The 24,307-nt window shown below is 57.9% G+C and overlaps 1 protein-coding gene across 3 annotated transcripts; it reads left to right on the forward strand.

Moving 5' to 3' along the window:
- Window positions 1–2,485: 2,485 nt before the first annotated feature.
- CUEDC1 (CUE domain containing 1) lies at window positions 2,486–24,307 on the forward strand. 3 transcript variants are annotated; one of them, XR_005603407.1, is made up of 12 exons: window positions 2,486–2,582; window positions 14,680–15,142; window positions 15,639–15,766; window positions 16,596–16,722; window positions 18,116–18,299; window positions 19,061–19,144; window positions 19,805–19,894; window positions 20,351–20,444; window positions 20,613–20,671; window positions 20,984–21,054; window positions 21,276–21,806; window positions 22,536–24,307. XR_005603407.1 is itself a non-coding variant. In XM_039562999.1 (11 exons), exons 2-10 carry the CDS (start codon window positions 14,852–14,854, stop codon window positions 21,049–21,051), a joined length of 1,125 nt encoding a protein of 374 aa, XP_039418933.1. In that variant the 5' UTR covers window positions 2,486–2,582; window positions 14,680–14,851; the 3' UTR covers window positions 21,052–21,054; window positions 21,276–24,307. The 3 variants fall into 3 exon arrangements, 2 of the variants coding, with proteins under 2 accessions (XP_039418933.1, XP_039418934.1); XM_039562999.1 differs by having other exon boundaries at window positions 21,276–24,307; XM_039563000.1 differs by lacking the exon at window positions 2,486–2,582 and having other exon boundaries at window positions 12,546–15,142; window positions 21,276–24,307.

The following is a 24,307-nucleotide window of genomic DNA, read 5'->3' on the forward strand; positions in this document are numbered from 1 at the left end:
AAAAACTCCTGCCCTGCTTCACTGGTAGCTTAGTTTATCCATCTCAAAAATAGATTTAACAGTATTTTCAAAAGGCAGCTATTAAAAGCACTTCAAGTTTTTAAATGCCATTGAGGTTTCAGTGCTTAAGTGGACCTTTTAACCAGTGCTTTTTAGGAGAAAAAGTGTAAAAATAAATCTCTTTGTCTGTCAGAGAATAAAATAAATTAAACCTGATCCCCTTCTACGTATTTGTATAATTCAGCATGTTTATATTTCTTGCTTATCTTTGGATTGTTCGCTCACAGCTCCCAGCGCAGCAGCCAAGGGATGTCAGAGGAACTACGTGCTAATTTTTATGTCAAGAATAGCTTTCACCTTTAAAGGCACACAGCTCAGTGGCTGTTTTCTAATTACAAAAGGAATGCCAAAGCTTCTCCCGCGAATCCATTTTACAGCTGTGTTCAGATTGGACTGTCAGCCCCTGGTTAAAATTGAGTGCTGAGGTCCTGACCTAGAAACAAACCTTTTTTGGTATTGGTTTGGAAAGAGTATTTCAGTGCTGGAGGAGCTGAGCTAGGCTGTCCAGCCAGCTCCCTCCACGCGCCTGGCCACAGCCTCGCACCGTTTCATCCGACTCTGCATCACCCCGAAGCCAAAACCAGGACCACTGGGCAAGCCAGGCTTATGATTCTTAAAAATAATAGATATTTTTGTTGTCGTTCTTCAGGTTTCTGGGCTAGTCTAGTGGAATGTGTCCCTGCTCTTGGTGAGGTCTTAGAATGAGATGAGCTTTGAGGTTCCCTTCCAGCCCAAACCATTCCATGTTTCTATGATTTTTAGAAGTCCCAGCTTTTCCTTTAGGGAAGCATCAGGGTTTTTTAGAAACCAGACGTTTGGCATCTGCAGTCACTGGTTGTGTCAGAGCACAGACGTGTGCTTTCCTTGCAGAGCCTTTACAATCACTGCCTCGCAAACCGACCCATTTAGTAAAAAATAGGGCATTTTCAGGATGCGTGAAACATTTTGTTTTCCAGAGAAGTCAGAAATATTCCATTCACCTTTTCACCCAGTTGTTCTCACCAGCTGTCATGACAAAACCATTTCTGTTCTGTGTTTTCTGTGCAAGGTTTGTTTTCCAGGGAATTACCAGTTTTGTTGGAATTGGCTGAATTAAATTCACTATTTTAATTCTTCATAGTTGTGTATTTCTATGCCCATTTCTTTTTACCTCCTAGCATCATTAGCAGCTAAGACCCATATCAAAGGGATGTAAAATTGCCTGTTTTCCCTGAAACAAGCCTGGATTAGGAGGAGATTGCAGCCACCAAAGCTCACTGCAAGGCGCTGTGCCTCGGAAGAGTCTGATCTGCGCTAACTTGGGGAAGAGAATGATGTGGCACATGTTCGGTACGCGCTGAAAACCGAAGGTTTGCCTCCAGTATTTCCACTCTTGCTCTGTTCCCTGTCAGAGCCTTCCAGATCTTTACCCAGGATCGCTCAGCTCCCAGACACAGATGAAACGATGGAATGGGACAAATCTCAGCACGAAGAGCTGTCCTGTGAGAGCTCTGGACCATCCCACACATGTGCTCAGGCTCCAGCACCCACAGCTGTGCACCCGAGCAGTCTCTGGCTGTGGCAGGGTGCTGGGGGAGGCCGTGGTGCCCAGATGTGTGGAGTTCTTCCCGCAGCACGTCTGGAAGGTTTGGAGAGCCACGAGGGAAGTGGAGGCTCTGACCTGCTGCCGTTCGCGGTCTCTGGTCTCTGTGGAACGGGAAGTGTTTGCCCAGTGTAAACGGGCTCCTGTAATTTGTAAGACGAGATCGCTTTCCCGTCCTGAGCTGTCAGCCAGAGCGTGCTGTACGGGGACGGCTGTTTTCTGTCTGCTCCAAGTGATGCTTGGTTATAACCCGTCTGGGATGTTCAGCTGTGGGGCAGCAGTGCTGTCTCCTCTTCCTTACCACGGGACTGGAGGTCCGGGCTCCAGGAGCCTGGGACACTCCAAAGGTGTGGAAGAGGCTGAGAGCCAGCCTGGAGAGCTGGGATCCGTCCATCCATCCATCCATCCATCCATCCATCCATCCAGGGGATGCTGCTCCCTCCACACTGGCCCCCAGGCCACTCAGGGCCGGAGGTGCCGACCCCAGGGCTGGAGGCGTTGGGGAATCCTGGGGACAACGGGGGGACCCCGACCAGGGCTGTCTCACCTCGGCTGGCGGCGGGGCGCGGGCGGTGCCGCCCCTCGATGCCGCCGGCCGGGCCGAATCGAGCTCCGCGCGCCGCAAGGGGGGACTCCGGCCCGGGGGGGACACAGCAGTCCCGGGGGAGACACAGCAGTCCCGGGGGGACACAGCAGTCCCGGGGGGCCCCGCGCACCCCCGCCCCCTCAGCCTCTCGGCGCGGCCCCGCTCGGCCCCGCTCCCCGCGCCCCCCCGGCCCGGCCCGGCCCCGGCCCCGGCCCCGCCGCGCCGCCCCCCGCTGCCGGGCACGGCCGCCCCCGCCCGCCCGCCACGTACGTCTCCCGTCCCGGCTCCTTTCCATGGTTCCCGGCGTGACTGGAGCCGCCCGCCGCCGCCCCCGCAGCGCGGCGCCGACCGCCGGTAAGGGGGGGCGGGCCGGGGCTCTTTGTGCGCCGGGCCGGGCCGGGCCGGGCCGGGCCGAGCCGAGCCGGGCTGGGCTGAGCTGGGCTGGGGCGGGCGGTGCCGCTCGGCCTGCGCGGGTCGGGCCCGGAGCCGCGCGGGCCCCACCGGGGCTGGGGGGGAGCGGGGGCGCCGCCGGCTCGGCCTCCACCGGGGCCCGGGCGGAGCGGCGGCGGGGCCGGGGCCGGGGCCGGGGCCGGGGCCGGGGCCGGGGCCGCGCCTGTTGCGGCCGCTCGGCCGCCCCTCCGGAGCCGGGCCGGAGCGGAGCGCTGGGGGCCGCAGCCCCGGCACGGCCCCGCCGCTGCTCCGGCTGCTCGGCTCCGCCGCGGGCCTGCGCCGGGCTCGGGAGGGTCCCGCGTGCGGAGCCCGTGGGCCGGCGTGGGGCCAAGGGTGCCTTCCCCGCCTGGGGCCGGGCGCGGGCCGGCAGACTCTGCCGTGGGGCAGCACCCGCGTCCCGCTCAGCCCCGGAGCATCGCCGGTCCCCGAGCGTGACCCCTCCGTGCGCTGCGGGTTTGGTGGGTTCCTGCTGCTGGACATCGTCCCTGTCTCCTCCGCCGCCTTCATGGAGCAGCACACTTCACACCCCACCATCCCCGCCATCCCTGCCATCCCTGCCGGATGGGTCATGGCTTGCTGCAGGAATTGGCGGGGCCCCGGGTTGCCACAGCAGTGGTGGTCACCTCCTGGGTGACCAGGGTTATTTGTGAGCCCCCGACAGGGTGCCCAGCTCAGCCACATATCACATCCTCCATAAGGATGGAGGGCACCATCCTGCCAGGCTGATCCTCACCTGGGGTTCCCATCCAGCGCCAAAATTGCTGCCAGTGGGTTGTGGACAGACAGCGATGGAGAAGAAGTCAAGTGCAAGTCACCACTCAGAGCAGTGCTCTCCTGCACTGTCTCTCAGGCGGGTTGGAAAGGCTCTTTTTTTATTATTTTCTTAAAAAGCAGTGGAGTCGCACCTCCTCCTCACACCTCCTCCTGCTGCTGCCACTGACAACAAACACGGGGGCTGGAGCCGTAAGGATTTCCACGAGAGAACCACCATCCTGGGCTGACCCCGGAGGCTGCCGCTGGGGCTTTGCTGGCGGGGCTGCCCCGCGGCTGGGGAAGCTGTGGCTTTCCACACATCCTCCTCCTCCTCCTCCATCTCTAAGAACACAGGCTGAAGCGGCATCTGCTCCGCTGAGAAGCTTTTTGTGGTTTTCACAGAGGTTTTCCTGTGGAAGTGCTCAGCAGGAGTGCAGCACTGGGGCAATGAGACCCCAGGGGAGCCCTCTGGGAGTGGAGATTGGCTGGTGCTGGTGCTGGTGGTGGTAGTGGGAAGCTTTTGGTGGTTGTCATAGCAGAGGAGACCCTGCCATCACCTCCTGGTAGTTGTGCACTTGTGGCCTTTCCCACAGGTGGGTGGTTGGTTATCCAACCACCCTGTGGTGAGGATGTGCCTCATGCTGGCAGAGCCTTGTGCACCAGTCCCTGGCTGTCAACAGCCCATCCCTGGTGCCAGAGCATCTGATAGCCAAAATTGTTTCCGTCAAAGGTGCCCGTCCTCTTCCCAGCCACAGAGTTCCTGGGAAGGCTTTGACTTTTCCAGCATTTTATTGAAAATGAGCTTTCAATGAGAAAAAAACGAACAAAGCACACCGACACCTGACCGTGTTGGTGGCATGGCCGAGCAGCTTTGCCATGGCGTCCGTGCTGTGGTTCCCTGAGCCCTGGGAACAGCAGCATGATAGTGAGTGCTGGTGCTTATCTGCCTGCAGCAACACCCTCTGCGGGGGCACAGATAACCAGACATGCTGTGGCTGCTGGCATTCAGAGTGGGATAGCCAGGAGGGGATCCGGAGGGCCATTCATGGTCAGGGTCTGTGCTGTGAGGGTAAAATCCTGGAGTGGGACCTGTGGGGAGGGGGCTGCTGCCCTAACACTGTGGGTGCACTCGCCTGTGGGGTGCTTGTGGTCAGAGCCGGGAGGCTTTGGGGCAGCACAAGGTGATGGTGGGGATGGTAATTGATAACTGTAAAATACGGAAAAAAAATTGAAATAATAGCACAGAGCTCCTCACAGGTGTGTGAGGTAGAGATGGGTCCCTCTGTGCCGTGGCTGTGGTGGCAACATCTCTGTCACCATGGCCAGAGTGATGGAGGGACACTGGCTGGATCCTCACTGCTGCTCGGTGGCACTGGGCTTGCAGCAATGGTGTGGGGACCAGGGTTTGGCTGTTCTGCCAGTTCCCTGGGGTCAGCACGGGCGCTGGGTGGGCACAGCAGCGAGCGAGACGGTCCCTGAATGGAGAGAGAAGTTGGAAGGACAAAGCCACCCACCCAGTTGGGTGGAAAGCTGGCTGAAAATAACAGGAAATGAGAACAGGGGGAACATCTGGGTCCAGCTCTTGCACCACTTCCGACGGGCGCGGAGCAGCTGCTGCCTCTGGGCGACAAGCGGCTGCGGCTCCACTCCTCCGTCAAGCAGCCTCACCAGCGGCGTGTCCCCCACCGCTGGTACCGCGGGTGTCCCCGCGCGTCGGCCACCAGCCACCCGCTCGCCCTGCCCCGGGGGTGCCCCGGTGCTGGCGGTGCCGGGGGGACAGGCTGCGGTGCCCCGTCCGCGGTGCCCCCGGCCCGCCCCGCCGGCCGCCTTTGATGCGGGTGAGTGGCAGGTCCATTGTGGCCCCTTTGTGCCTCCCTCGGTTCTCCAGGTCTGCACAAAACCTGCCATGGAAACCAGAGCCAGCCGCTGCCCCAGGAAACCCGCAGGCGCAATTAGGTAATGCAAATAGGAATGCAAATTCCTGCCTCGACTTCCAGGGCTCGCAAAGTTGTCCCTGGGCCACCGATGTCCCCAGGCCACTGATGTGCCCAGGCCACTCGAGTCCCCCCCATCTGTGGGGATGGGGAAGGTGTCGGGGCAGGGCCTGACAGGCAGAGAGAGGGGGAGTGAGCTGCTTTTGGGGTGCCTCACGCCCTTTTCCGTCTCCCCGTGCTCGGTGGCAGCAGAACCGGGGCATCTCGACCCGTGCTGAGCTGTGACTCATAGGTGACAATATGACATTGATATTTTTTCCATCCTCTCTGTTGCTCAGCGACAAACAAACAAACAAGTGTGTCTTAAAACCCAGAGTAACTGCCTTGCAGGAGCTGTCCCCCGGCTGGTCCCTGGGGTCTGCCGGGATCTCCGGGGGTTGTTTTGGGGAGGTAGAGCTGTCTCACACCCCTGCTCAGAGGGTGTGAGCCTGGCAGAGGGAAGGCAGGCTGCCTATGCAGTGATGAGGACCCTCCTCACCAAAGCACACCGAGAATAGATGGGAAAGGAGATGACATCCACCCACAATTAACTCCAGGAAGCACAAACTCTTCAGGTCTTCCTTTCTAGGTGGCATTTACAAGCACTGGAGACTCTGGCTCTTCCTCAGGTCCCCAGAGCAGTGTGTGTGTGGAGTGGGGATAACGGGGCTGAGGAAGATGGAGAGTGGAGCAGTTAAGGGCGGATGCTGATCTGAGCTATTCCCCTCCCTGGAAGGAAGCAGTAAGGTTTTCTTTTCTATCTGCTGGAGGAGCCATAACTCGGAGCCAGGAGCCGAGGTTGGCACGTGGAAGGCATCATCCACAGGAATAATCCTGTGTGGGGAATGGCAGATCCTTTATGCCCTGATCTGGGCCTAGTCTACAGCTGTGCTGCTTAAAACCGAGCCTTGTTGATGGCTTTTATTTTTCCAAGCTACAGCCCCTGGGTACTTTGCTATCGGTGGCTGGAGTGGTGTGGGATGTGCATTCCCATTAGTGGTACTTTTTTGCAGCCTGCTTTTATTGCTGGGAAATGAGCTCTGACTCCTGGAAGTGGTATTTCTTCCTTCTGCCTGACAGCTGGTCGATCCCTGCCCTCGCTCTCTCTTCCCCAGGGAAGGCACACGCAGATGGGCACACAAACACTCCGGGATGGAGCCTGGCCGCTGTCCTTGGCGTAGGAAAGCAGGGCTGAGCGGGGGAAAATAGGGAGATAGTCTCCAGAAAATGGAGAGAACGGTGGCTGGAGCTCTGCTGATGGAGATGGGTCACTGGGATCATGTGCTGGGGCTGTAAGGCAGCAGTGGGGATGGGGGACAGTCTTTGGGGAGGATTCCCAGCTCCTGGAGCCTAAACTGTTACTTCTGAAATCCTGGTGGCTTTTAACCTCCCTGGCTGGTGATTACCACGATCAGTGCAAATCAGCTGGGATGGGATGTACCTGAATTAGTAATGCAAACTTAAAAATAATGAAAGAGAAGCAAGATGGGATTTTGAAGAAGAATGTGACCCGTTGTGGTGGCTGGGTCCAGCACGTGGCAAAGGGGCAAGGAGCAGAGCCACTGCTCAGGGCCTGGTCCCTTTGCCACCCAGAACACGGCTGTGCTGGCGCAGGGGTGACTCTGCTGCTGAGGAGACTGAGAGCTTCTCTGAGCCTTGGCCTGGCTTCAAATCCAGGTTAGTGTCCCGTGTGATTTCTGTGATGTGCTGTGACGGAGCAATCTCAACATTCCTCCTTTCAGGGCTTTTCTCCGCCCCACAGTCCGGGTTGTGCCGGGATGGAGCAGCCTGTGCTGGTTGGCAGGAGGGGTCTGATGTAGGGCCTTAATTAAATACCTGTCCCTGGTGAGGTGTAGCCTTTCAAGCAGGTTCTCCTCTGCTGAGCAATGTCACCCGGCACGAGGGAGGACAAAAGCCTGGCGCAATTACAGTGTGACACCGTGTCCCAGGACAACGAGGGTACAGCAGCGCTGGATTGTTGGCTCGGCACTTTCCCGGGATAGCTTGCATCAGCCATATGGCTTAGTGACTCATAAAAAAACCCTCCTCTGTTTGTGACTTAATTAGTCCCTTTCTTCCCTGGCTCTTGGCTCGCAGTGGTGAGCACGGTGCTGAGAGGCTCTGTGGGATGAGCGGGGCTGCGGCCGGTCCTGCCCTCACAGGCTCATCCTGGGTGCCAGGGATGGCTGACCACAGGGTGGCCGGTGCATGCCAGGTGGACATCAGGCAGTGACACTTTGTGCCATGTATTACTGCCATGCTGTGGTGCAAGGGGCTGGGAGTGGGGGAAGCGAGGCGGGAAGCCCTTGTTCTGTCCCTGGGGACCCCAGAGGCTGTGGACACAGTGAGGGAGGTGCAGGACCTTCCCACCACGCACATGGTGTGGAAACCCAGGGCCTTTCGTTCTCTCTGGTTGTGGTTGGGTCCCCCAGGGAAGGGGGATCACAGCAGCCACTCTGTGATCACCTTTAAATCTTCTCAGCAGCCCCTCTGCCCAGGGCCCTGTCCTGGTGAATAATTCACCGTGTGCCGGCAGGGAGAGTTTTACTCCACTAATTCTGTTTCCATAGAAACTCGTGCGGTCTGTGCTCCAGAGCTTCGGGTGAATCAATACAGGATTTTTCCTTTGCACAGTGAGTGCTGGCCCTTAAACCCTGATGGCAGGAGAGCAGCCACCGGAGATGCTGGAGGCTGGGCCTGGTCTGCACCGCCTGCCCCTGCCTGTCCCTGCCTGCCCCTGCCTGTCCCTGCCTGTCCCTGCCTGTCCCTGCCTGTCCCTGCCTGTCCCTGCCTTTGTGGGATGCCCAGGGCCAAATCCTGCAGAGATGCTCTGCACCAGCCTGGGGCAGAGTCAGCCCAGCCTGATCCAGTATGTTCCTGCTATGCAGAGAGATGGAGGGGAAGGAACTGCCTTTACTCAGGCTTTTTCTTCCTTTTTCCCTCCCATCCTTTAATTTCCGTGACTCTTGACCTATAATGGCAAATTAGCAATTGGAATCAGCCACACTAATTATCCAGGGAGCGGGGTTGGCCCTGCCCCCAGCCTGGGTTCATGTTCCCCCACTCCCCTTTATCACTCACTGCCCAAACCTAACCCAAAAATTGCCCAGCAGCGAGTCCTCCACATGCCCTGCCCTGAGCCCAGTCCCCAGGGAATGCCACACACCTTTGTCTCCACAGGAATTTTTATTTTCTTTCACTCCCAGCTGCTTCCCGGCGCTTTTGTGCCGAGCTGGGAGCACAAAGGGAGAAGAGGGATAAGCAGTTAAGGATGGGTTTGCGTGACATATGGCGCTAGGGCTTTGCATGGCGACTGTGGCCAGCACTGGGGGGACACCAGCGGCCACAGGGGTGCCTGGGCTTCCCTCCTGCCAGCCTTGGGATGGGTAAACTGAGGCAGAAAGTTTGGGATGGGCGCAGGGCCGTCCCGTGGGACGGAGGCAGTGCTGGCATCCGGCCGTGGCGCGGTCGCGTGCGCCGTTCCAAAGCTCTGAGCCGATCGTTCAGCTGGGCCGTGTGTGTTTGATGTCGGCGGTGAAAGCCAGGGGAGGAAAGGTCACCGACTCCAGCCACCTCCTGGAATAATCTTATATCAGCCTCTCTGCTTTGGGCAGCCTCTTGGATCTAATTTATTACATGTTGGTGCAAGATAGAGTTGAACAGAGTCGCAGTTAAACCGTACAAAGGGATGCTGGGTCACTTTAATCGCTCACACTTGCTTGACCTATTTTTTTTTTAATCCCTTCCTGGAAACCTTATTTCATGTTTGAATTCCCTCAACTATTTTAGGAATGTCGTCCTACCAAGATCAAATTACCTTCAATGAAACCAGTGCAAGGCGGCCTCGCAAGGCAGGCGACTTTTGGATGAGGATCTAGTGCTACCTCATTAATGTGGGCTTAGTTTGGGGCGGGGGCTGTGGTCCTGCCGTGGAAAACGTGTGAAAGCCAGGGATTAGCGCTGCACAATGCCGAGGGGCAGGGGGGTGGCTCTGCCTCGCTTGGCACAGGGGACTGGGGGCACCAGGACCCCCTGGCAGCCCTGCAGATCCCGCTGCATCCCGGCACTGGCAGGGGGAAGGTGGGTGCTCTGGGTGCTGTGTGAGGGGTCCCCGGTGCAGCCCTGCCTGGCTCTGTGGTCCCAGCTGAGTGTGTCCCCCCCAGTTTTATCAGAGTGTTGTTGTTTTAGGATCCAGCTGGGTGCTGTGGAGGGCTGAAATCTGGTCGGCTCACAAAGGGCTCCTATAAATCTGTCCAGGAGGAGGGCATGGCCGGCCGTGGTGGGAGAGCAGTGGGTGCCCCGAGGCAGCGGCAGCCACTGCAGCTCTGAAACGTGGATATTGAGTGTTCAGAGTGCTGCCGTGTCCGTGGGCTCCCCAGTAAAGCAGTCGGTTGAGAGCGCCTGGGCAGGAATGCTGACGGTGCCGCGTTGGGCTTGGGATCACTCCATGGCTCTCCCGGTTCCTCCGCACTTGCTGTGGAGCCAAGAGGGGAATTTCCTGTTGCAGAGAGGTACGTGCTGCACAGGTTCCCAAGCAGGGCTTACTTGTGCTCGCCTCCCTGATTGCTTTTGCTTTTGAAAAGGGCTTAAACCCAGCCATTTGAATATGCGGTAGAACAAGTATTAAAGGAGATCCTCAGGTGCTTATTTGTTTCCATGAAAAAGGATTTGCTCGGAGCAATTTTCCCAGGCTGCAGGCCCAGGAGGGGTGCACAGCATCCCCTGAGGCAGAGAGGAAGGTGACAAGAGGATTTAGGAGAGACTGGTAGGGACCCATCCTGCACATCCTTGGCATGTTTGGTGGTAGAGAATAACAATTTCTGTTCCTGATCATTTACTTTTCATCCCAATTTCAGTCCTGTTATAATCACACCTGTAGCTGCCAAGCAGTCACGTTCCCAGACTTCTCGTTCCCACATTGAGCAATCTCTTTGCAGGGGCCTGGCTGCAGCAGAACTCAGCACATCTGCTCTGGACAGAGCCATTATTTCTGGCTTAACATCCCTAAGTTTTGAGACTTCTTCCAAGAGTCTTCCCTCCAGAAACTGGGGGGGCTGTCAGCCGTTGTCTCCAAATAATCCTGTTCATGGAAAGGCTTCTGCACATCTGCTGTGCATCCCCAGCTGAGGCACCAGAGGCCTGGGCTTGCAGCCACCACGGGATGAGTGGCCTGAGGGTTGGGGAGTGCAGGGCTGGAGGGACCCAGCAGTTGGTGGTGTCACCCCCATGCTGGCTGCAGGGCGGGGTCCCAGCTCCAGCGTGTTTTCAGGGGTGATCTATGAACACAGCGTGGCAATAGCAGGGGAGAAGGGGCTGGGCAGTGTTTGAGCAATCCCATCTGCTGTCTGAGCTGCAGCAGACACTGGGGAAGGGAATATTCTCGTTTGCACTTGGTGCCAAGGCTCTTCCCTGAGCAGAGAGGGCTGCAAGCGATCAGTCCCAGTGCTTTTCCAGCTGCTGGCTCCTCCGGTTGGGCTGTGCTCCTCGCAGAGCCGAGCAACTGCTGCTTCCAGCACGACATTACCGGTCTGACCGACCCCCGGGATTATCCAGCTGCTCTTCCCAGGCAGCTGAGGGCTGGCAGCCTCCTCTTTACACCGTGCCTGCTCCCAGAGCTTCCCCTCGGGCCATCCCTCCATGGGAAGAGCCCATTTCTGGGAGGTACCGAGTGCCTGCTCAGGGGCTGGGTGAGAGCAGCCGTGCCCAGGAGGGATGCCAGGAGCACAGGAGGATGTGCCTCCCAGGCTGTGAGCATTATCCCTCCCCAGGAGCCTGACTGAGGCGTTCTCCTGGCTCTGGTCTCGTTCTTGGCTCTGGTGAGGGTGGATCTGAATTGTGCAAGTCATTGGCAGCTTGGGTGGGAGAAGAGCAGGGTGAACCCCTGGGCGGGCAGAGGGGACCTGCCTCCCAAAGCCAGCTTGTGTTTGGTTGTATTTTGTGGTTTTGAGGGGTGACCTAAGGGCAGGAGCTGCAGCCAAAGGTGTGCCAATGCCTGAGAACAGTGTGCAGTGAGACAGCAGTCATGCAGGTGTGTGGGAAAGTGTCCTGTGCTGTCCTGGCTACGCAGTGACACCAAAACACAGCATTTTCAGTGCCAGCCCTGTCCCAGGGCATGAAAGCACTTGGATAAAAGCTGGTGTGGATGTGGCATCCTGGCAGCCCTTCCTAACCCAGTGCTGGCTCTGTGCCTGGCCCCAGCCTGGCACTGGGATGTCACATGGCACTTTCTCCGTGGTACAGGTCAGTGCCAGCACAGCCACCACTGCTGGATGTGGAGGCGGCTCAGCTGGGGTGAGCCAGGACAGGAGGATTTATCCTGTGCTGCCAGGGCTGGTGGGGCACGGGGATGGTGCCAGGCACACCAGTGTCCCCGCTGCTGACTGGCTGCTCTCTGTGACCTGTGGGACAGGGACACATGGACCAGGAGCTTGCAAAGCCTTTAAGCTCCTCCTGTGATGGAACAGCAGAAGGGCGAAGGATTATGCCTGTGCCTGGGTTTGGTGAATGAATAACAGCATTCAGGGTCCTTTTTGCAGGATAACAGGGCAGGAGCTATTGTCGGACAGGGAGAAAGTTGATCAGGCAGCAGCCATAAGAGTCATCACAGCCTCACTCTGCAAATGGGGCACGAGGGGAAGAGGAGCCCAGCCTGTGCCCCAAGTGCGCCTGTGCCCGCACATGGGCTGCAGACACCAACTTCTTCTTTCCTTTTTGGGAAATCCAAAGGATTTTGTTTTTCCTGGCATCTTCCCAGGCCCTCACTGACATCACAGAAATAAGGGCCAGGAACATGTTGAGCCCCTTCCCCAGCTGTCACAGAGGTCTGGCTGCTGTCCTCACTGCTCACCTGAAGACGCTGCTGCAGACATGCAGGAACTGGGGAGGATCCTCGGAATACAGCTACCTGTTGATCTTTTAAATCAACTCCTGCCAACAGGACCACTTGCTTTTCCCTGGATTTTAACTCATGCTGATGTAGTGATTTGCACTTCTCTGGATGAGCAGCAGGACTTTGAAAAAAATAGGTTTAAAAGCCTTCAGGGCACATGAACTGCCCTGGTCTGTGCCACAGCACCTGCAGCACCTTCAGCTGCACCTTCGCAGCAGGGAATGTCCCAACACATTCCCTTGGGACTGTTTGAAGCCAGATGTGCAGCAGAGCCTTTCTGGTGTATAAATGTCTTGTTCCCATCCCTAATTTTGTTGGTCTTCTGACCAGAAGATTTCCGTGGCTCTGCACGTTGCTGTGCTCAATCACACTACCCAGCACTTCCAGGGAGTTGTCCCTCTCGTGCAGTGTTGACTAACACCTCCCCAGAGTCAGTGTTGGCAACAGGAGCCCAAAGGGCTGGCAGGGGGATTGCCAGTGCCTGGCACAGCCATGGCCCTCGTGGTTGCAGGGGAGATGTTAAATACACACTCAAAGGTCAAATGCTGGGACAGAGATTCCCCAGCCACAGGTACTTTGGTTACTTTATAGAGATCTGGGGATTTCCAGCCTGATTTTGAGGGCTGATTTTGCTGTTTGAGGTTTATGGGCTGGCACAGCATTGCTGAGCCAACAGTTCTCCACAGAAACTCTCATGCCCATATGTGCATTGTGTGTGTGTTTGCAGTGTATCCAGTATAAGCTGTGTCCCCGTGGGTGTGCAGGCTCGTTCTCCATCCTCTTGGAGTAGCCAAATCTCGTAAGGAGGTGTGTACCCTGTGAATGTGTTACAACTCAATTTAATACGTGACTAAACCAGCCATGCAATATTGCAATTAAAGTATAATTCCAGAGGTGTGAACAATGCCGGCTCTTTGCTGGGAATGAGTCAGGGGAGCGGAGGAGGAACCAAGCAGCAGTGTTTTATTAATTGACTCCAGCGGATTTATTTGTCCTCAGTGAATAGAGCCGGGCAGAGCTGTCGGAATTGTTCCTGCTTCACTCGCACAGTGCTGCTCCATGCCTGGCTCCTGGCAAGCTGGAGCAGATCCTGGGGACTGAGAATTACTGGGATGGAGACAGTTCCTGGCTGAGTGACCAGTTAAATGGATATTATTAGTGAGCAGGAGCAAGCTGGGGGCTCCCAGTGCTGTTTGGAAATGGCCCCTTGTGCCTGACAGCGATTCTCCTGCTTCTTTTGTACGGGTCCTGTCCTGCGTGGGAGCAAATGCCACGGGAAGGTGGCACTGGATGGCCCCTGGCACCATCGTCAGCCCGGGGACCGAGGTGCAGCAACTGATTGGGTGCTGGTGTTTGCACGGGGCTGCTGTTGTAGTGCATCCAAATGCAAATGCTTCCAGGATTACAAAAAAGCCAGGGAAGGAGAGCAGAGCGTGCCTGGAGCAGGAATCATCCCCGTGATTCCTCTGGTACCAAGCCAGAGCAGTGCTGTCCCTGGGGATGAAGTTGGGGGTTAAGGAGCGTGGCAAAAAGTGAACTTCTCCCCAAGTTCCTGCTGAGCTCTCCATGTTTTACAAGTGTGTTTCACTCTCAGCAGCCTCTGGGAGCCCCTGGAAACCCCTTGGAGCAGCTCAGGGCTGTGGGCTGGCACAGGGGCCGAGCACTGGGGACATGGCTGTCACACACGGTCTTGCTGGGCAGGGGAGAGCCTGGGTGACCTTCAGAGGTGACTGCTCCTCTTAATGGCTTGGAATCTGATTATGCCATTTTGCTAAGAAATGTGCTTGGCACGTTCTTCTGCATTAAATACCATTTAGGGACAGTTATCCTGACCTCTCTGCCTGCTGCTTAGGAAAAAGCCTTTGAAAATGATATTATGGATCAAAAGTGTTCCTGGGGTAATTCTGTTTCAAACAGTGGAGTTAATCCAGAACTGAATTTGGCCCTGCATTTTCAAACGAGAAGCAGTAGCTGTATAATCTGTTTATGGTTTTAAAGTGAATGTTAATCTTGGATTTGTTGGCTTTTCCAAAGGGTCGATTTGCCGTGCTGCAGAGCATTTTAGCCCCCTGCTCTGACACTCTCTGAGCCGACTCCATGTTTTATTTTAAAGAGTGATTTTGCTGTGTTTATAAATACATGTCAAACCTGGAAACGTTAAATCTGGGCAGCCTTCAGCAGTGGAAGTAATGCCATTTTTCTTGCCTTGCATTTTGTTGGTACAGCTCCCGGCACGGCACATCCACGTTCCGGTGTGCCGCGCCCGCTGCGGGGGATGGCACAGTCCCGCAGGGATGGGTGGGATGGAACCGAATGTCCCCTGTTGAGACGAGGGAGCCTCTGCGTGCTGTCCCGTGGGTGACTTTGTCCCGTGTCCCCTCCGCAGGTGGGAGGATGCTGCCGTGCGCCGGGGGCTGACGCGCGGAGCCGCCGGCCGCGGGGAGCGGGAGCCCCGCCGCCCACCCATGGTCCCGGCTGGCAGGAGGGGCAGCCCCCCGTGAGGAGGGGCACGGGCACAGCCGGGACCGTGGGCGCCGAGCCCCCGCAGCCGCCCCGCCATGACGAGCCTCTTCCGCCGGAGCAGCAGCAACGGCGGCTCCCGCGGCGGCTCCTCCGCCCAGGAGCTCAACAACAGCCGCCCCGCCAGGCAGGTGCGGCGCCTGGAGTTCAACCAGGCCATGGAGGACTTCAAGACCATGTTCCCCAACATGGACTACGACATAATCGAGTGTGTCTTGAGAGCCAACAACGGCGCCGTGGACGCCACCATCGACCAGCTCCTGCAGATGAACCTGGACGGCAGCGGCTGTGACGACAGCTCGGACTCGGAGGACAGCATCCCCCCCGAGGTAACCTGCGTGGACATCCTCTGCTGGGCTCTGGCTTCCACAGCCGGCTCACCGTGAGTGGGCACCTCAGTCTCATCCTGCCTCCTCCTGCCTGGGCACAGTGCTGCTCGACTGCTGCAGGCAGGCAGAGGTTTGAGTGCCCGGTTCAGCCAGGCTGCTGCACCCAAGATTGTCTTGGGCAGAGCTTCAGGCTGAAGCCAAAGTGCTCTCCCACCTCTCTCTCATCCCAAAACCCAACAGAGACCCTTCTGCTGCTGTCAGAAAGACTCCCCAGGGTTGTGTGCATCCAAGGATAGCTCCTTCTTCCCTTGAAAGCAGCACCTTCAAACTCCACCAAACCCTGCTGGATGCAGGAGGTCCAGTGCCAGGAGGTTGCCCGTCCTCTCTGCAGCAGCATTCAACCCGTGCCATCCCTGCTTTGCTGCTGCACGTGGGGCCCTGGCCCGCTGCGGAGCATTTCCCTGTCCTGCCCTCACCCCATCCTCTCACCCTGCAGATCTTGGAGCGGACCCTGGAGCCGGACAGCTCAGACGAGGAGCCCCCTCCTGTGTACTCCCCTCCCGCCTACGAGAGCCAGGCCTTGGGCAGCCGCTACCCCCGTGCACCGCCCACCCCCCCGCCCAGGTGAGCCCCAGCCCCGCACAGCTCCCGCTCCTGGGGCACCCTGTGCCAGCACACGGGGGGCAGGCTGCCCTCAGCTGGCCCTGGCACACCGTCTGGCCCCAGTTCGTTATAGGGTCGAGTGAGACAAAGCCAAGGGAGATGAATGAAGCTCACAGCTGGCTCAAAAATCCCTGTGAGGGCTTAAAACACGAACAGCTGAGGGGCCGGAAAGCCGCTCCGGCAGCATGTGGAATGGCAAAAATCAGCTCCTGGGGGCGGGGAGCGCTCGCCTCCACTGGAAAACACCAGGTGCTGGGTGGCCGGGCCCCGCGCCGGCTCCTCACCGCACACCTCGGCTGGCTTCACTTGTCCCCCTGGCAGCACCGCTCTGGCTGTAGGTGTGGGGCTGGGGACAGCAAGTGTGAGCCCCGGGCACCTGTGTGCCAGCCCCTGCCCTCTGTGGAGGCTGGCTGTGGCATCTGGTGAGAGGCATTTGTCAGTTCCGTAAGCAAATCCCTGCAGTGCTGGGGCTCCACCGGGCTGGGTTTTGGGAGTCTGAGTGAAACAAGGAGGAGAAGGAAAGCCCAGCGTGCAGAGTTGCAGGGCAAGGCTTGAAATGCAGCTCCCAAAGATTCCAAACGCTTTAGGAAAGCCTTTTGCTCTCCAGAGCTGATGCTAACGCTGCACATTCGGGGATGTGCTGGGGTTTCCTGGTTCCCGGGACCACTGGTGGAGCTGAGCAGGCTCTGCTGTGCCAGGCACTGCTGTGCCAGGCCCTGTGCCCCGCTGCCATGGCAGGTGTTGGTGGGTTTCTCCCTCGCCAGAGGTGCTGCCTGTGCTTGCCCCGCAGGACGGACGTGCCAGGCCCTGGCAGCGCCGCGGCGCCCGCGCACTACAGGAACTGGAACCCGCCGCTCCTGGGCAACCTCCCCGAGGACTTCCTGCGCATCCTGCCCCAGCAGACGGCCGGCACACAGGTGAGGCTCGGCCACCCCTTCCAGCCTGGCTCCGTGAGGTGGTGTGGAGCACCATCCCAGTCCTCAGCCACCCTGAGCTTGCAGCATCAGCACTCTGGAAGCATCTGGGTACCAGGTGTGCACTAAACCGAAAGTTTTGGAGCGTGTCCTGTTCAAGAGACTGAAGTGGGCAAGGTGTCAAAGATCTCTCAGCGAGGCTTTGGTTTTTTTCCTGCCATTATCCCAATGATTAGTGCCAGAAATGCCACTTGCCATAAGCACCTTATATTTTCAATTATTTGAAAATCTTGCCCACTGCCCTGGTGAGGAGCAGCAGGACCAGTAATGCTCCTAAGGAGAGCAGCACTGCCAGGGCACTTGAGGGCTGCTGCAGTGGAATTTGGGTGGGAAACCTAGTGCAAGCCAGTGGATTTGCCCCTGGGAAATCAGAGTCCACGTGTACTCCATGGTGGTTTTAAGCCACAAGGTTTGCGTGCCAGCAGCATCCCACGGGGAACAAACAGCCCCAACACATGCTGGGCACCCAGCTCAACTCCAGGCAAGCCACAGTTTGGGGCATCCCTTGGCCTTTTGCTAACACAGGAACCCCTAAATGGGTCCAGCACCCTCCTGCCATGGTGAGGGGCTGGGGGGCCTGCAGGCACCCTGATCCTCCCTCCCTTTTCGTCTCCAAAGGCAGCCTGCCACGTTTTCATGAATGATTGCCCTGCAAGTTGAGCTTCACGGGCTCTATTACCTTTCTGGGAATAGGAGCATGCCAATTCATTTGGGCTCAGGGGGAGGAGAAGAGCAGCTGCCCTTTTCTTTCCCCAGTAATTGTGTGCTTTTGCTTTTTATGGCTCTCTGGGAGCAGCTACAAATCAGATAAATCTTGTAGGCAGGGATGAGGCTGTGCTGCAGCGTGCGGCTGTGCTGCTCCCCAGGTGCGAGGCGTCACGTGCCTCGTGCAGGGATGTTTGTCAGCGGGACATTGCAGACTCTGCTCTTTGGAGAAGGGAGATAAAGCAGCGATGCTGCTGAGACCCTTCTCTTACCTCCACACCAGGTTCTGCCGTGGCACAACCACATCGTTTAGAGTTAATCTGTGCCAGCCTGTGCTCTGCAAAAGGAGCTCCAAAAGTTTGACCCATGGGATGTCCATCCCCTCCACCCTGTCCCCCTTCCCAAGGGGCAGAGGCGGTGGTGCCCTGTCCCCCTTTGTCCTTTTTGAGGGCAGTGCCCTGGGCTGTGGGGCAGAGGAGAGAGGGACCCCTCTGGGGAGCAGCAGTCGGTGGCCATCGGGGCTGGGGGAGCTGCGCTGTAACAGAGGGGCAGAAGGCCGAGCTCAGCCCGAGGTGCTGCTGCAGGGACCCCCGAGATCACCACCCAACCTGTGCCATGTTTGCCTCCGCAGGGCTCCCACGGCTGCCGGCAGCCCGTGCCACGGGGGCTCGTCCCTCGGGGCCAGGGCTCCCTGGAGCAGGAGCGGCGGTGGAAGCAGTACCTGGAGGACGAGCGCATCGCGCTCTTCCTGCAGAATGAAGAGTTCATGAAGGAGCTCCAGAGGAACCGGGATTTCCTCCTTGCCCTGGAGAGAGGTGAAAAGTGCCTTCAGAAACTTCTGCTTTTTGGGTGTGTACCCTGCTGTGACACTGGCTGCTGGCAGCACTGCCCTGCCCGTGGGATCAGGGCTTGTGCCAAAGCAGAGCCAGTGCAGGATGGGGCCAGGCTGGTGGTCCGAGCTGCCCACATGCCCAGCCTCCTGCTCTCCTCCCCCTGCCCACCCCTCTGCAGCACGTGTGGCAGAGCCCAGCAGAATCCATAGCAAGGGGCTTTGAAAATGCCCCCTGAGCCCTCCACAGCTGTGCACCCTCTCCAGGTGCTGGCAGGCCTGAATTGGAGAGCAGTTTTGCCATGATTGCTCCTTCCCTGTCACCACACTCCTTCCCAGTGAGCTGGTTGTTCGTCCAGTGCCACGGGAAGGGCTTGGGTGTGGATGGTTTTACTGCCACTGAGCACAGAGCTGCCCTTCCCTCCTTCTGAGCCTTCTGGCCAAGGGCCCAGCTCCCTCAGAGGTGTCGCTGGTGCTTTGCAGGGTCCTGGCAGCACCATCACTGCAGGTGGCAGGAAAACCACGGGTGTGCTCGTCATGTGCTTGTGGTGGGTGGGCAGTTCCTCTGCTGCTGCGGGCTCCCACCGAAGTGCTTGTGGTCGCTGTGCTGAAGCAAAGCCCCAGCTCCCTCCCTTGCCACCAGCCTGTCCCTCGGCAGCCACGGGGCCGTGAGGGGAGAGGGGAGTGGAGCCATGTGCTCTGCCTCGAGGGTCTGATCGAGCGGGCGCTGCATTTTTTCTTTTTCAGATCGATTGAAATACGAGTCCAAAAAATCCAAGTCGACCAGTGTTGCTGTCAGCAACGACTTTGGTTTCTCCTCCGTTTTATCAGGTAACTTCCAAGACACACGGGAGCATTGTCTCTCCGCAGCAGGATCCCCCACAGCCCCTGCATTCCCATCCCTCTGCCCAGCTGCCTCCAGAGTGCCTGTGGAGGGAGGAAACTGGCTGATCCCTCCCTGCTGCCCTCCCAGCACAGGAGAGGAGCTGGTGGGTGATGGGGTTGGGTGCTCCTGCCCTCCCCACGTGGAGGTGCTCCTGCATCCTGCCTCCATCCATCCCTGCCCTCCCATGGCCGAGCTGGAGCAGAGGATTGTGCCTGGAGGCATAATGACTGTTCCCGGGTAATCCTGATTAACCTCGGGAGCAGAGCAGCTGCCCAGAGTCAGAATTAGAGCTGGTGTCTGTCGATGGCCCTGTGCAGGGTCGGGCAAGTCGCAGGGGCTGGGCAGCCTGGCAGGGCTCCAGCTGGGCTCACGGACCCGGGGAACAGGGACGTGGCTCTGCGGGTCTCTGGTCCTTGTCTCTGCACCCCCGGTCCCAGGGGTTGTGTCCCCATCCAGAGCCAGCCCCACGTGCCAGTGCTCTCGTCCCACCTGCTCTCTCCCAGCTCTGCCCTTTGCTGGTGCTGGAACTGGGTCATGGGAGTGACTTGTCCTGAGCCCCCCCTCACCATACACGCACTCCAGGTGACCAGGTGTTTGCCTTCCAGGTGACGTAGCTCCCTCTGTAACCAACGAGGCCGGCGGTGCCGTGTCCGACGATGCCTTATTCCGAGACAAATTGAAACACATGGGAAAATGTGAGTCAGTGTGCAGGCCCCGTGCTGGCAGCGGGATGCCTGGCAGGGCTGGAGGGCAGCTGGGAGTGGGGTGGGCAGGGGGAGATGGCAGCAGTACCTGGCACTCTTCCAAACTCATCCTTTTCTCTGGGAAGTCACAGCCTGCTTTTGCCACCACAAACTAGACCGAGGTCCTTGGGCAGCCTGAGCTGGGCTGCAGGCAGGGGTGACACTGGGAGGGGTGGGTGAGGAAGACCGTGAAAACCCCAGCAAAAGGGTAAAAGACCAGCACCTCCTGCCAGGGACCAAGGTGTCCCTGTCTCCCTCTCCGAATCTGGCAAACCCAGGGCATCACCACAGGGTGCCAGGGTGTGGGTGGCTCTCACACCCCTGGCCCTGCCCATCTCCTTCCCATTGCCCGTGGCAGCTTTGGGAAGGGTTTTTGGGTGAGACCCTCACCTGGCTGCTTCCTTCCAGCCACACGCAAGAAGCTGTTTGAACTCGCCAGAGCCTTCTCTGAGAAGACAAAGATGAGGAAATCAAAAAGAAAACACTTGCTGAAGCACCAGGTGTATCCTGAAAGGGGCTGGGGAGCTGTGGGGCAGGGGGGCCTCACTTGGGTGCTCCTGGGGGTTCCCCAAGGGCAGCTCTGTGGCTGGAGCGTGGGCTGGGAAGGGTGATGGTGGTGCCACGGCCACATCCTGGCTCCACAGCCGGTTTTCCTTAGCGGAGGGCGCAGGATGGGGACGGCGGCTTCCACGGCAAATCTTCTCGACGATGTGGAAGGACATGCCTATGGTAAGGAATGCTGTGCTGGGTGTGCTGTGCTGGCTGCCGTGGTGCCTGGCCCCAGATCACCCCAGGGCTGGCTCAGGTGTGAGCGCCTGGCAGAAATGCCCCTGTGGGCCAAAACCTCCGTCCAGTGTTCTCAGGCGAGTTCTGGTAGAAACTCCCCAAGTCCCACTGGGAATTCTCTCTCTGAGCAAGGAAATCCCTGCCCTGGGGAAAGCTGGGCTGCCTCCCCTGGGGCTCCTCCTGGAGCTGGGACTGAGGTGCAGTGGTGTCCTGGTGTGGAGGTGGCTACAGCCCCCGCCTGCCTCTGCCTTTCAGATGAAGATTTCCAAGCACGGCGGCAGCAGCTCCAGGAGGAGGAGGAGACGCCGAAGGAAGGGCAGTAAACGGTGAGAGGCACCTGGGGATGGATGATAACTTCTGTGTGAATGATCCAGCCTGGCTGGAGGAGGGGCCACGTGCTTTGGGCTGTGTCCAGAGTGTGTCCTGGTGGGGACAGGCCCCATCAGTGGCCATGGGTGCCATGGCTGGGAGAGCCCCTGGTGCTGTCACTGTGTGGCTGAGGCTGAGCACATGCTGTTCTCCTTCCCTCCCCTTCCCCTCCCTGCAGGTCCCAGCACTGGGGTTTCTTGCTGGCACAGGATGTGCACGAGGCTTCATCAGGAGATGGCTGGAAAAGGAAAAACCCACCCAACAAATCACCCAGATTTTGGTTGTTCCCCCTCTGCTGCTGTACTCCTCTGAAGTACAAGTATTGAAGTGAGGCACAATGTTTTCTTACCAGTGGTTTGAAAACAACTTTTCCTATCGAGCAAATCAGCCAAAAAGGAAAAAAAAAAAAGGAAAAAAAGCAGGCAGCTGCTGCGAGCGGCTGCGGAGGAGCCAGTGGAGCTCGGGCAGGGGAAGAGCAGCCCCGCCTGCTCTCTCGGCCCAGGCGGCGGCGCAGGAGGAATGAAATCAGTCGTACTAACGAGGATCCATTCACACGTGGGGTCTGCTTGGCCGGAGCACTCCTGAACATATCTGTAGTGGTCTGATGTAACTTTACTCTGCGCACACCGGAACAAAAGCCACGTGAGAAAGGGAAGCTAACAGCCGTTGTCTATTATTGCTAGGAGTAATGAGCAGAGATTCAGATCAGGTAATAGTCAAATAATATAAATTGTTTATAAAGGAAAGGCCTTCTTTTCCTAGGCGTTTCACTTTGAATTAAACCTTTGCCTTCGGCATTGCTACAACTGCCTTGAAGTTGGGACGCTTTGTGCCGCCACAGGGCAGCACCAAGGGCTGGATTTCACACCGGTTTAACCCTCACTGATGGAGCAGGACATGTCCCGCCGGGTGTGGGGTGCTGGGGGTGGTCCTGGAGCCTGGGAGCTCCAGGGATGCCCCCGCTGTAGGTAAGAGGCAAAGCCCAAGCCGGGGGTTGGCAGGGCTGGTGGAGGTGTTTTCAGTACGAGAGGCTGTACAGGGGCTTGGGGGCACTGCTGGGTTTGGTGCGGGGCAGGAGCAGAGCCCCTTCCTCGTTCTCGCAGCACCGGAATCCTGCAGCTCGGGGAGATGCTGTCAGGCTAAAAATAATTACATAAACAAATTCCTCTGCTGTGTAAGTAATGAGTGACGAGCGTAAAGTCAGAATTCGCTCCCGCCAGCACATTTTCTTCTCCTTTATCGGCACAACGTTCCCTGCCAAATGCAGGAGGTGGCTCTAGACGTGCCTGTTTCACTCTCTGGCTCCCGCCAACCAGCACAAATGTTGCAGGATTGGAGCTGCGAAGGCGGCAGACGCAGAAGCCCCAGCCATCAAACACTCACGCAAGTGTTTTCCCTGCCTCTCCGCAGGGTTTGGTAACAAAAGTCCCCATTGCAGGCGCTGGCTCCCGACAGGCTCCTCTTCAATCCCAACGGAGCTCGCGTGCCTTTGAAGTGGACGCCAAGATTTCCTCCCCCGCGAGCGCTGCAGCTGCTGCACCTGTTGAGCGCTGCTGTCGTCCCCTCGCAGCCGTGGTGGGGATCGGGGGCATCCCGTGAGCTTCACTTTCTCCTGGCTCCTGGCCAGGGGCAGGGCTGCTTCCAGGTGTCCGGGGCTGCAGGGTCTGGTCTGGGTGATGTCTCCATAGCACAGACAGGGCTCTCCCGCAGCACCAGTACTCAGACAAGTTCTGGGGTGCCAAGGACCAGGGCAGGATGCACTGGGCTTGGAGCACCCTGGGATGCCAGCAAGCTTTGGGTTCCTAAAATCAAAGCATCAAAATTCCCACCCCACCCAGCCCATACCAGTTTTGGTGTCCACTCCTTTGGATTGAGGAGCGTGTCCTGAGTCCTGGCAGCCCAGTGAGTGACAGGTTAGGGCCATCCCAACCACGCTGGCTGTCCCACACCATGGGCAGCACCCCTGCTCCTGATAGTGTGCCTGGCTGTCAGGAGGTGCTGGAAGGGCACAGGATGTCCTGGGCTGCTCTGCCCTGCCCAGGGTAGGATGTGGGTCTGGAGGAGCACCTGCCTCAGGGTGCAAGGGGCTAAGGGTGAATTGGGGAACGGAAAATCCTTTAGTCCCTGGGTGGGACTTTCATTCTGAGGGTGGTGGAGAGAAGGAGGGGCTCCTTCCCTACCCTCTGCTGGCCCTGGGGGCCGTAGGAGGCTGCCGTTACTCCTTCCCAGCTCTGCATATTTGGAAGAAAATCAAACTTGGAAGCGGATCAGCTTGTCACCGTTCCAGCGCCTCTTAGCTACTGAGGGCTTCAGTCCCAGCGAAGTTTCCATGAGCGCAGGAAGCACCAACGGGCGGGAAGGGAATTCTGCTCTCCCAGACGAGGAGGTGCTGGCAGGAGGGCTGGCCCGGCCCCGGCTCTCGCAGCACCTGCCGTGCAGGGTTTGAGGACGGGCTGGGTTGTGCCGTGGCTGCGGGGATGGGCTGAGCTCTCCTGGGAGGCTGGCACAGGGCCACAGCTCAGTCCTGCTGCACCGCTGGCTTCAGCAGCAGCCGGGGAAAAGAGGGGACACTGTCCCTCCTCTCAGCCTGCTCGTTAAGTGACACGTCCCGAGTCACCTCTGTAACCCAGCCAAGGTTTGCTGGTGGAGCAGTCCCAGACCAGCAGCTGCCTCTGCCTTCTGCCTGAGCACATCCCCGAGGTGCCCGGCACCCTCTGCTCCCACTGAGCCTTGAGAAAGGGACAGCAAGGAAGGGTGGCCGGGGGCTGTGAGCTGGCACAGGGCCCTGGGCACGTCTTGGCCACCACCACCCAACAAGTTGCCCTTAAACATCCCAGGCCAGGCACAGCCTCTGGATGATGTCACTCTGTAGCCGTGTCAAAATATCTTGGAGGCACAAAGTATCATTTTAATGGAGAGGGAGAGGGGTTGTTTATGTGTCCTGTAAAAAACAAAAAGTCAGGTCTAAGGAGTGGAAAGGCCACAAACCCGGCTTGGGAGCCAAAATGCATTTCTTACATAAAAATGTACAACTCTCAGTGATGTTTGTATCATTTCTCTACAAAAAAGGTTTAAAAAGAACAAAACAAACTGATCTGTGATGTTTGTGAGTGTGGCTATTTTAGAATTTATTTCCATACGTGATTTTTTTCTTAAAGATGTTTAATAGTAATTCCTATAATAAAGTCCTGTTGTACTCTTAACACTGTA

This window comes from Corvus cornix, chromosome 19 (assembly GCF_000738735.6).
Source record: "Corvus cornix cornix isolate S_Up_H32 chromosome 19, ASM73873v5, whole genome shotgun sequence".
Taxonomy (NCBI): Eukaryota; Metazoa; Chordata; class Aves; order Passeriformes; family Corvidae; genus Corvus; species Corvus cornix.

Bases quoted from the DNA above. Each gene is read 5' to 3' on its own strand.
- CUEDC1 (XM_039562999.1), top strand. From the start codon at position 14,852: ATGACGAGCCTCTTCCGCCGGAGCAGCAGCAACGGCGGCTCCCGCGGC. The intron at 15,767-16,595 runs GTGAGCCCCAGC...CTTGCCCCGCAG, and splicing joins CCGCCCACCCCCCCGCCCAG to GACGGACGTGCCAGGCCCTG. The intron at 19,145-19,804 runs GTAACTTCCAAG...TTTGCCTTCCAG, and splicing joins TTTCTCCTCCGTTTTATCAG to GTGACGTAGCTCCCTCTGTA.